At 42.2% G+C, this 11,836-nt stretch overlaps 1 protein-coding gene across 1 annotated transcript; it reads right to left on the bottom strand.

Annotated features, from left to right (window-relative positions):
- Positions 1 to 261: 261 nt before the first annotated feature.
- Positions 262 to 11,340, bottom strand: LOC308306515 (uncharacterized protein). The gene is made up of 18 exons (XM_080751535.1): positions 11,289 to 11,340; positions 11,125 to 11,192; positions 10,925 to 10,985; positions 10,621 to 10,798; positions 10,344 to 10,430; positions 10,175 to 10,261; positions 10,005 to 10,082; positions 9,275 to 9,385; positions 9,049 to 9,174; positions 7,803 to 7,943; positions 5,285 to 6,294; positions 4,666 to 5,151; positions 4,105 to 4,513; positions 3,722 to 3,789; positions 3,456 to 3,599; positions 1,201 to 1,361; positions 482 to 572; positions 262 to 401 (listed from the first exon to the last, which is right to left on the bottom strand). The coding sequence occupies exons 3-18, from the start codon at positions 10,932 to 10,934 to the stop codon at positions 301 to 303; spliced, it is 3,288 nt and encodes a 1,095-aa protein (XP_080607661.1). The 5' UTR covers positions 10,935 to 10,985; positions 11,125 to 11,192; positions 11,289 to 11,340; the 3' UTR covers positions 262 to 300.
- Positions 11,341 to 11,836: the final 496 nt, after the last annotated feature.

The raw sequence follows: 11,836 nt of genomic DNA, 5'->3' as shown, positions 1-11,836 counted from the left end.
TGAACCAAAAGCCTACAAGAGGGACGTAAATGGTGCCATCTTATTAGCATTAGTGAGGACCAATTATATGAAGATTATTGGTTATTAGTGAGGACCAATTATATGAAGATTATTGGTTAAGTTCTCCTTAAATGGCATTTTTATGAAGAAAAATAAATTACTATCCCCAAAACAAATAAGTGAAATAGTCATTGCTTTCCATAGAAAACCTTTATTCATTACAAAAAAGTTAAAATACAAATATAGAACATAACCCCCCCCCCCCCCAAAAAAAGAAAATCAGTTATTTGTGTTATTTTCTTAAACAAAGGAAGTAAATGCCTCTGCACTTTGGCACCGCATCCTGTTAAAGTAGAGGACGGCTGGCTCATCAGTAAGGTTTTTGATGTCATATGCATGCCCTGTGTGAATAGAGTACAATAAGGAATTGGAAATAACACACATGTCACAAACTGAAAAATATAATTACTGTGATGCTTACCACATGGCACAGAGAAGGATAGTCCAGGGTTGTACTGGGATAATGTGCCATCAATTGTCACACTCACAGCACTGGTTAAGACGTTATATACCTTAATGCAGGGGGGGGGATGCACAAGTTAGACAGGGTAGCAGGAGTCTAAAAAGATAAGCGTTTATAGAACAATTAAACGATTGGATACTGGAAACTAGAAAGTGTTCCTCAAAGCACAGGTCTCCACCAGGTCAGGTAGGTTATTGTTGGCGAGCAATGTTCAGAAGTCGGCAATTAGGATGGAATATGAAAAATTTGATGGATCCGTCTTGATCACTTGACTATAGAGATAATGTGTACCGATTTGCCTGATGTTTGGACAAAATGTGAGTAATGCAAAAATCTGCCTCCTAGTGGCGCTATAATAGGGCAAATTAAAATTTGGATCAAATTTGAAGGAGTAAAGTAAAAAGAAAAAATAAGTAGAGGTTGTGCTCTGCCGCCCACGGGGGTGTGTGTGCAAACTCACTGCCAAGCCTGCCATCGTGCCAGAGATTAGCTGTCCACAGACAGGACGGACAAACAGGTATACAAAACGGTTTCGACTAAGACTTCAAACTCAGCTCGCGAATCGTCAAGGACCCGACTGAGTGCGGTGCCCGCCACAGTTGTTGGGATTGGTGCGATGTAGGTGAACTAGTGATATATACCGTATATTAAGTACAAAAACAAAGACAGCTTCTCACCGTTTCAGCGCTGTGATCAACCCAGAGAGGCTTGTGCCCGTGGGAGCCCAGTAACATCCTCCCAGCACACCAGTTGTTGCGGAGAATGTCCTCACATACACCAATGATTCTGCTTCGATAGGAAAACCACCTGAACGCGTCTGTGTTCATCTGGCCTGCAGCTATCAGAAGTCAAAGCCAAAAAGGAAACATACATTTGATTGTCTTATATAATCATATTTTATGTATCATTATAATATATATACACACACACACACACATATATACATATATACGTATACCACTTTGAGGGGGGAAAGAAAAACAAATGCAAAGACAGAGCAACCTTCAAGGGATACACCATCAAGCCTATGCATGGATGCAAACATGCTGAGGAAAAGGTTTAAATTTGCCTCATGTCTATATGCCCACATAGACCTAGCGTCAAAAATGTGAAAATTGTGACGTTGAACACATGAACAGTAGTCTTTATTTCCCATTGGGCACTGAAACAAATGTCTGTAAAGTTTGGCACTACTGTAACTGATTTCGCATAGAGAAAATGTTAATTTAGTCCGGAGTCCTTTACATGTAGCCTGACAGTGTCGCTGGTTCGATTCCTTTGCTCCGTGTCACTCCATTTCCTGTCTACCGTCCTATCAATAAAGGCATAAAAAGCCCCAAAACATAATACGTTCCATATGCGTGAAAATCCCATTGAAACGGTTTACGGCAAACATTCAACTTCTCCTACAATCCCGTTATTATAATTTAAAGGGCAAAATGGGACCTTAAAGGTATGTCCTCACCGGCGAATTAGCGAAAGCGACGTGAATAAGCGAACCAAAAAGGCAAAGAATTCGCGATTCGCCTTTTTCCATACACACCAAAAAGCGACGCGAATATGCCTATAATATTCGCTTAATTCGCCAAAAAAACGAGGGGGCGATATCTGCCTGCATAGCCACAGGAGAAAGGAGAAGAAAGGAGAGAGAGGAGAGGAGGAGAGAGGAGAACGGAGACAGGGAAACAAATAAAACAATGGAAACTATATCCTCAAGTGATGATGAGACCTGGCCGTGGTTGTTAGCCTATTAAATAAGAAAAAGAACAGAAGAGACAAGTGACAACCATAGGGTGACAACACGCGTTCTCCGTTCCCCCTCCCCTCAGCTCCGGTCGGTCAGTGTTTTATCATAGCCGGGTCGGAATGGCCGCATCACCCTCGGAATACATACGGGGCTGTCAATCATTATGTGTATTACCCGAGAGGACCCAAGAGGACCCGTACTGTGTGTGTACTTTCTGCTTTTTTATGCAAACTGTAAAGCAATCAATCAATGTGTGTGCGCGCGCGCTGGCGTGCGCTATAAGGAACGAACTACTGGAGTTCTGTTTAACGTGTGTGCTGTGTTTAGGCTGGCCTGACCTAGGATCATGGTCGGTTAGCCGTGAGATGAATGGCTGTGCAACAGTGAGATGATAATGCTGGTCTAGGATCAGTTTAACAGCAGGGGTGCGTGGGTAATGCATGCGTGATGCGTAGCCTGCTGCCAGGATGATGAGAAAGCAGCCGCGACCGCGTACAAGTTAAACCATGACTTACCTCTCTGTAGTTAGAAAATAGCCTAAAAGTATTCCTTTTAATCTCTGGCTTTTGTTTCGATCTTAATATTATAGATTCCTTGGTAGCCTTCTTCTGCCTGTCAATCAGTTAACAGCGCACGCTGCACGGCTGCAGTGAGTTACATGAAAGAGGGTTTTAATAATGATTAAATGGTCGGGTCTCTCGGAAATAAAAGGATTTCGGTCTGTAAAAAAAGAAAGTCAGTGTAAAGTAACTAAAAGTAGCCTACATTTACTTGAGTAGCCTGTACTTGTAGGTATTTGTACTTGAGTCGAATTTCCAGTACTTTCCTTCTAATCGACTCATTTCGGATCCTATTGTAGGCTATTTAATACCCAGCGACAGAGAGAGAGAGGAATTCGCCTTTGAACGTTCGCTTAATTCGACACAAGGGCGAATAAAAAACAGACGCCTTTTCGCTTTTTCGAAATTCGCGTTTGGTGTGGATGCTTCCATTGACTTTATAAGGTTTTAAACAAAAGGCGAATAATACGCTAATTCGCTAATCGCCAATTCGCCCTCTATGTGTACGGACCTTAATGGTAGTTGCCTGCATCTATAAATTGCTCAATAACACCATTTATATGACCAACTTACATAATGGGGTCAGGACATTGAACAAACAAAATCAATCACATATTTTGCTTACTCTTCACCGTGGCAGGCCAGAGTCTCCTGAACCACTTTGTTATGATTTCCTCATCACAGGCCTGCACAGTCACTGGTTTGAGAGGAAATAAACACAGCTCTGTGGCAGACAAGGCGGAGTGGGATATCCCAGGCGATGGAACAACTGAAACAAACAAACAGTGTTAACTGCACAGCCTAATTGAAAGAGTCTTTATGTCAAAAGGTAAATACAGCATGTCTAGCAATTGTGGTTGGTTAAATTATTTTACAATACTTAAAACATACGCGTATCCGGTTCCTCATAAGCTTCCTGTGCAATCATAGAGGATGGTCCACTTGCGAAGCTTTGTAGCCTGTGAAAAAAAGAAAAGGGTCAACACATTTCAATACCCTTTTACCATGAAATCATGACAACACAGTTCTGCACTTCAGTGAAATGATAATGCTGCTATGTTATAGGCACAATCACATATTTGCAACACTTAAAGTAAAGAAAAAACTAAACAAAAACAGTTTGTGTTTATTTGGACAGGCCACAGAAAAACAAAAACGTCAGTGGAGTACATTTTACCTTTCTGAAATTTCACCTGCTGAAAAGGTCATTGAGTCAAGGTCAAGGTCGTAGTTATCTCAGAAACTGAGAACAAGAGGTGTTAGCGCGGGCTTACTTGTCAAAGTTGTTGCGGAAGGTGAAGGTGTTGTTTTTGGAGGGCCAGAATCCATCGATGGTCCGCGAAGCCTCGTCCTCCTGGACAGGGAATAATCTTTTACCCGCCATTTTCTGATGTTGGTTTCTGTCGTTGGAGCGAGTTTCTGTTGTTGGAGTGGTGGTGATGTCGTCCTCAAAGGCAGACATCTTTTGTATTCTTGACTTTCTCCTGATTTTGGGGCTCTTAGAATTGGGTTTCTGCTGTTGGATGGCTGGGATCTCAGCGTCATTCTGAGTCCCGTCAGCAACCACAGCCTTCCTTCTCAGTTTCTGCGGCAACCGGGACTCAATATGATCTGGAACCGTTTTGGGCATATCGGAGGCTTGCTTGTTGTTCACCTTGGTGTGCTGGTTTGCTAGGCAATCTCCTGTAAAGTATTAAGTAACAATGAGTTGTTAAATCAATTCTGATGCCTCCATTACAGGTACAGTGAATCCAGTTATGTGATGACATTTAAATAACTTGATCCGACGTTTAAATGCCTGAGAATCTGAAATTCAGCTTAGATGAAAACGTCACCTGTTGTGATGCTGGCCTCTCCAAGTGGGCAAACTAAGGAGTTAGCTGGTACAGGGTCAACGTTGAGATCAGCAACCCAGTCAGCCTGTTGCTGCAGCTCCTCCGGGTTCTGAACCTGCTCTGATAGAGCTGCCGTTGCCTTTTCTGGGGTGTGATGCTGCTTCTTCCCCTTTCTTACTTTGGTCAGAGCAGCTCCATTTTTCTTGGCCTTCTGCCCAGGCTCAGATTTCTTCTTTTGAGTTTTCTTAACTTCTCCATGCTGACTGATCTTTATGGCGTCTACGTTCTGGGCTTCTACAGCGTTCTGCTCAGTGTCCAGAACGTGACTCAGCCACCATTCTCCAGGTGATTTCCTCTTCCTTTTCCCTACCACTGGAGAGGAGGCCTTTTCTACAGGACTGTATGTTTTGCGCCTTTTTGTATTTGAAGCAGCAAGATCATTGGACGTAGGAGTTCGTCCCCCGCCTGGATTTCCGATTTGCTCAGCTATGGGACAGGGAGGCAACAGAAAAAAAGACTTATCAGGCTTCAGGCTTATGTGATGTTACTCAACAGTGCAAGGGACTGGAGAAATACAATCACGAACATTCACGCACCCACAAATTAGATGGTAACCTACCTGAACATACATCCATCTCTTCATGCAGACCTCCATGACCTCTGCCAGGTGGCTCATGGCCTTGCAGCTCTACAGAATCAGGCACCTGGATCGTTTCTCTGGTCACTTTTGTGGACTCGTCTCTGGTCTCTTTTGTGGACTTGACCCTGGTCTGACCTCCATGCCCTTTGCCAGGTGGCACCTGGCCTTGCAGCTCTACAGAATCAGGCACCTGGATCGTTTCTCTGGTCACTTTTGTGGACTCGTCTCTGGTCTCTTTTGTGGACTTGACCCTGGTCTGACCTCCATGCCCTTTGCCAGGTGGCACCTGGCCTTGCAGCTCTACAGAATCAGGCACCTGGATCGTTTCTCTGGTCACTTTTGTGGACTCGTCTCTGGTCTCTTTTGTGGACTTGACCCTGGTCTGACCTCCATGCCCTTTGCCAGGTGGCACCTGGCCTTGCAGCTCTACAGAATCAGGCACCTGGATCGTTTCTCTGGTCTCTTTTGTGGACTTGACCCTGGTCTGACCTCCATGCCCTTTGCCAGGTAGCTCCTGGCTTTGTAGCTCTACAGCATCTTCAGGCTCCACCTGGATCCATTCTCTGGTCTGTTTTGTGGCCTTGGCTGGTCTTTCTTTGGCATCTTGTCTTTCTTTGCCAGCTCTTGATCTTCGGCCCCCCTTTTTCATTTCCATGGACTCTTTATCACCAATGGTATGGTTTCTAGGTTCTTCCTCCGCCTTCTCTGCTGCCGAGTGCTCCTTAGAAGTGATCTTGCCAGTCTGATTGTTGCCCATGCTCCCTGCTCCGCCCAACGCTTTTTCTGCCTCCTCTGGTTGAGTCACATTTGAAATCTTGTCAGCTGACCCTTTGACTTCACCATATGAGGTCGTCCCCAGTTTCGGGCAGGGCCTCTTGTTTCTTCTAGATAGCTGATAAATGGGGACGTCTTCCTCCAATACTACCCTGAACTCATCTTCCTCCACAGGTGGTGTTGGAGCCCTTATCGGCAAACACATTTTCGTTGGGCTTTGAAGACAAATTATAAGCAGATTAGGGTATTTTTCAAAATGTTCAAATATTTATTAGTGAAATGCATCAGGGTCCAAAATTCTCTGTTTTGCTCACCAACAAAAGGTCTGGCAGGTGAAACATTATACTGGCATACGTTTTTCTTTTAGCCAGCCAAAAGAAAAGTATACACAACCTTTATCGGTCGCATATCATACAGCTATACATTTAATCTGCATAATACTACATTATGGTGGTGAACAGACACATACATAAGAGCAGATTGTAAAGTGATTGCGTTATGAGCTCTGAAAAGGCTTTGTGCTTCACACAGACAGCTGCGAACAAGTACGCAAACAATTGCACAACTCCAAAACAACTAATGTTTAGCTTAAAGAACAACTCCTCCCTAAATCACTTCTAGGCTCATTTTCCTACTTATATTGATCCAAAATTACTGTCCATGGGGTCTATTAGGCAGAAATGCACCTGTTCAGTTTCCCCAGCAGAACCCAGCAGCTCTCATAGCATAGAGTGGAGCCTATAAGCCTATCGCTTTTACACTATTTATTGTGGTCAAAAGTGTTTTTATTTTTCATGAATGTGTTACTAGTCATCATTACAAACACGTCCATGCCATCATTGTCCCAATTTGTCCCACAAAAGCCATCACACTCTTCTAAACAGATGTTATGCTTTTATACGTTTTACCAAGTCCCAGAAAAGAGGCTCAGTGATTTGCCAGTACAGTAACTTTGATTGGCAGTGGTGCCGAATGCTCACCCCAAAACATGATTTATGAGATTTTGGTGGCTTGTGTGGGACAACCAAGGCATGGATGTGTTTGTAATGACAAATAGTAACAGATTCACGAAAGAATAAATCACTTTTATCACTTAACAGGGGCATTTCTGCCTAATAGACCCCATGGACAGTCATTTTGGATCAATATAAGTAGGAAAATTAGCCTAAAAGTGATTTAGGGAGGAGTTGTCCTTTAAGGTAGAGAGAACGGACTGGGATCAAACTTTGGAATGCTCCATTTTATAACGGTCCCAAATCTTACTCATGCTTAGCCATCAATGCAAATATGTTATTGCAAAAAAGTCACGCAAGCTGTGAGGCACCCAAGCTGATATTTTGTTAGATTTTTGCTCTCAACCATAAATGCTGCAAACAAATTCACGTGTCCAAATGTCAGTTTCTGAAATGTACATGTCAGATGAACTTGGCGCTTGACCAGGGGTGTCGCACCAAATTCTGGGCCCTGGGTACAAGGATTCACTGCGGGCCCCCCATGAATTCAAAGATTTGCACACATTTTCACGACTTTTCAAAAATAGCAGATCTACAAGCTCGTAGCGCACGCTATGAACTTGTATATCTGCTATTTTTCAGTAGCTAAAGTATAGAATAATGAAGGCCCCTCGACCTTGGGCCCTTGTAACTCAGTCCCACCCCCCCCTCCCCGTGACGCCCCTGCGCTTGACTCGTGTACAGACCCTGGTATGGGCATTTCAACTCACTGTGCAGGTTTAGGCCGAGCAGCCTGAGCCTCTTTAATTTTCTGCAGGAAAGTTTCAAAGTTTGTTTCCACACGGGAGCTCTTCTCTACCGGGGGCTCTTGAGCAGTGTTTTGAGGCTTCTGTCTTGGACCAGTTTCTTTGCTGCAGAGGGACCATCAAAAAACACAAATATAGCACCAATATTAATTCCTGAGAACAATGATAGAGGGAGTGGTGGAAGTACATTTACTCAAGTACGGTTTAGTACAATTTTGACTTTACTGGAGTAATTCAATTTTCAATACCTTTACTATCAATCCACTACATTGTCAAATATTGTACTTTTACTCCACTACAGTTGTTTGAAAATTTGAGTTACTATGTGGATTTTCATAATAAAAAAAAAAGTATTTGCTGTATCTGTATCTGATATTGCGCCTCATCTTTCTGATGATTTAGCAGGCTAACATGCCAAGCCATTGTGCTTTCTTGGGTTTTAAATCCTATTAGTTGACCTTGTGTCTTAAATGTACTGTGCTACATCCTACATAATATTATTAAAGCAATTATGACATGCTGTTTTTGCCAGTCATAGGTCTTTGTCCTGGTCCTTAAAACGTGTATTAAAATTGATTCTGTTGCCTAGATTCCTGTAGGTGTTGTAGTTCAGAAACGTTCTCATTAATCAGTCACCTCTTTTGGAACGTAACAGTAAATGGTAGAAATTGTGCATTGGAATGATACAAACAGTGGAATGTAACACAAAGGTGATCCAACCACACCCTCCCCTGACGATGATGCAGTCATCCAGAGGCCAATTAACTCACTTTTCTGAGCCCAATTAAAAAAAAACTACAGATTACAGACCAGTAATGTAGAGTGTGTGAGCGTCATCGCCTTGATATGATAACTGTGTTAGCCTGTGTTCTCATAGCAAGGGTGGGCTAAGGCCATCTAAAATAACAGAGTGGCAGCTGACCTGGCATTTACAGTATGTAATATAAATATAATATTGCGTGATTTGCATCACAGCATACTGTAACTGTGTTAGCCAGACTTGTTAACGCTCTGGACCAGGGCTAATGTTGTTCTCATAGCAAACACTTGTGCGGTGTGCGGTGCGAGGAGCGTTTGGACACAGGAACTTGTCACTCAAGATGGCAGAGGGGGCCTGATTAGGTTCAAGGGCCGCATCTAGAAGCATGCATCACAGCCTGAAAAGGTTTAGAACCACTGGCAAATGGGACACTTGTTTGAAAATACTTACTGTGGCGCTGCCAAATTCTTCGAGGGGGCAGGAGTTTCTTTTAACTCATTTGGTGTCTTCTCCCGAGCTGTGTTTTGAGGCTTCTCTCGCCTTACTGCCATCACTGGTGGGTGTCCATTGCCCTGCCTACAAGCAAATGTGGACATTTTATTTAAATTAATGACTGTCAATAACCATCTTCATTCCTGAAAAACCATTGACCACAATCGAGTTTAAAAATACTTACTGTGGTGCCGTCTCAACCTTCAAGAGGATAGGAATTTTAGATTTTCTCTCTTGAGCAGTGTGTTGAGGTTCGTTATTTCCTGCCGACACTAGTTTGTCTCCATTCCCCTGCCTACAAGTAAATATGGAAATATGTTTTTAAAAGTGAAAATATTCAGAACTTCTCAGTTTAAGGCAAAGTCACACCGCTCCTTGATGTTTTATGTAATATGAACAGTGAGACAGTGCAAATGCAGACACATTTTTTGTATTAGACTCAAAGAATTGTCACAATTATTACATAATCACCCAATCAATAATTTTTTGCATAATAGTCATAATTGTTTGAATAAATGTTGAGCTTTTCAAACAATTAAAAAAATAGTGGAAATAGCGTCTGCAAGATCAAAATGTGACGTGTTTTGGGCTTTAGGAAATGAAACCAATTATGGAAAGACTTATTTCCATGTTTGCTTACAGGCAGGTGAATGGAGACTAGTGTCGGCAGTAAGTAACAATCTCATGATCGTGACAGCCCTAGACTATGCTTGAATCAAAATGTTCCTGTGTTTGTTTGCTTTTATCAGTTACGCATGCAAGCCCACTGCACAGAAGCACCACACCGCTTTGTACAATGCGTGGTTTTGTCATGCCGCTCTGACATTTCTGCAACTGTATTGACTTGTCTCTTTGTAATCATACCAGTGCAAAAAGTATATTATACACTGTAAAACATAGCAATCAGGTCTCACTTTGGCCTCTCTCGTCGAACCTCCACAGGCATTTCGGATTCTTTGAGTGTTTTTGATGCACCTGGACCAGTCTCTTTTCTGCAAAGGGACAATCAAGACTGTCAAACAAAACTATTCATTCCTGAAACTAAATTGGCCATGTAGGAAACTTGAGTTACGAAAATACTTACTGTGGTGCTTCCACCTTCTTCAAGGGGTCAGGATTTTTCTTAAAAGTGATACTTTCTTGAGGAGACTCTACCTCAAAAGTGTGTTTCCTAGCAGGAACAAAAATCAGTTTAAAACATATGACACAGAAAAAGATAAATACAGACTTAATTTAGTTCCAAAAAGACTTACTGTGGTTTTACCAACTCCTTCAAGGGGGCACGATTTTTCTTAAGGGTGATCCTTTCTGGAGGAGAGGATACCTCAAAAGTCTCCATCCTAGAGGGAACAAAAAGCAGTTTATAAACAAGACACAGAAAATACATTACATTCTGTGTGGTTGCTTATCCAAAACAATGCAAGTTTTCTTCATGAAAAGTGGTGTTAAAATCCTACATACTGTACATAAGTTCTTCAAATCTCCATGGATTCTATCTAAAATAATTTACAGGTACTAAATATTCCTTACATGTCTGTGGTCATCTGTAGTATCCTCCCTGGCACCTCAATGGGAAAGGGAATTGGAATCGGAGACACTCTTCTAATGTCAGCTTGCTCAACACCCTCTCTGGAACTTGAGGTCTCATCCCTCTCTATGGGACTTGAGGTCTTAAACGATTCAAGGTTTTTAAATGGGCTGTTTACTTCTACATTGAGAGGAGGGGAAAAAAAGGCACCACTCAGGAGAGAGAAAAAAAAAGGTAACAGGCAACAATCCAAAACGGAATATGTCATAACGCCAAAGGCAGCCATGTCATTTTACATTTTCTTACCAATATCCATAACTGGTCTGTTCGATGGTGTTGCAGAATGTGGGACTTTTCCTTTGGGAACCTAAAAAACAAAAAAAATATACATTACTTGACAGTCACAATGTGACTCAGCAGAGCTCATTTCAAGTAAAGGTGCAGCAACCCCTGCAGAGTCTTCTTTTCACTAGGACAAATTATCCCTGGTAGTGGTAGTACAGTACCTGTGCAACGCTTGCCTGCGTCTCTTCTACCGGAGAAGGGGGAACTAAGTCTTCCTCATCATCAAAGTCTGAATGTTAAATAAAAGCATAGGTCAATGAGATCAGGGGAAAGTGTGATAAGAGAAAGTACCACATTTCTGGTGGTGACACCTTCACACACTTACCAAACTCCTTATCAATGTCTTCCAGAGTCAGCTTTTCTGTCCTTTGTCTATACAAGCTGAGAAGACAATTAAAAAAACTTCAAGTCATATCTCAATAAGTCAAGAGGTCGAAGGCAACTTTGATGTGCAGAATGCCAAACACCACTTTAGTTTAAATAGCCCCCATGCATGTCTGAAATAGTACTACTCAGTGATCAAGGTTCATGGCCACATAACTAATGCATAGTTGCATTAAATGCTCAAGGCATACATCTCAGTCATATGTGTTTGTCTGCTGAGGCTAACCTATCCAAATTGAATAGTATTCTCTAGGTCTGCAAAAGTCTAACTAAGCGATTTAATCAATTATAAAATAAAACGCATCTTTTTGTAGAATGGAATAATATCACTAGAATATTAAATCACTAAAACAAGCCCTAGCATTCCCACAAGGAATTTTGCAAAATGTCAAGCATACCTTTCCTTGTGAAAGTAGTTCTGACATTTCTGGGGCCTCTTCTGCAAATAAACAACAATATGCATTGGAACAGTTAGTAGTACTGTCCCTG

This window comes from Nannobrachium achirus (assembly GCF_963921795.1).
Source record: "Nannobrachium achirus genome assembly, chromosome: 21".
Taxonomy (NCBI): domain Eukaryota; kingdom Metazoa; phylum Chordata; class Actinopteri; order Myctophiformes; family Myctophidae; genus Nannobrachium; species Nannobrachium achirus.
The sequence above is the reverse complement of the archived record's forward strand: the minus strand, read 5'-3'. Positions and strand labels throughout refer to the sequence as shown.

Bases quoted from the DNA above. Each gene is read 5' to 3' on its own strand.
- LOC308306515 (XM_080751535.1), bottom strand. The intron at 9,386-10,004 runs GTGAGACCTGAT...ATTTACTTGTAG, and splicing joins GTTCGACGAGAGAGGCCAAA to GCAGGGGAATGGAGACAAAC. The intron at 5,152-5,284 runs GTAGGTTACCAT...CCTGTCCCATAG, and splicing joins AGAGATGGATGTATGTTCAG to CTGAGCAAATCGGAAATCCA.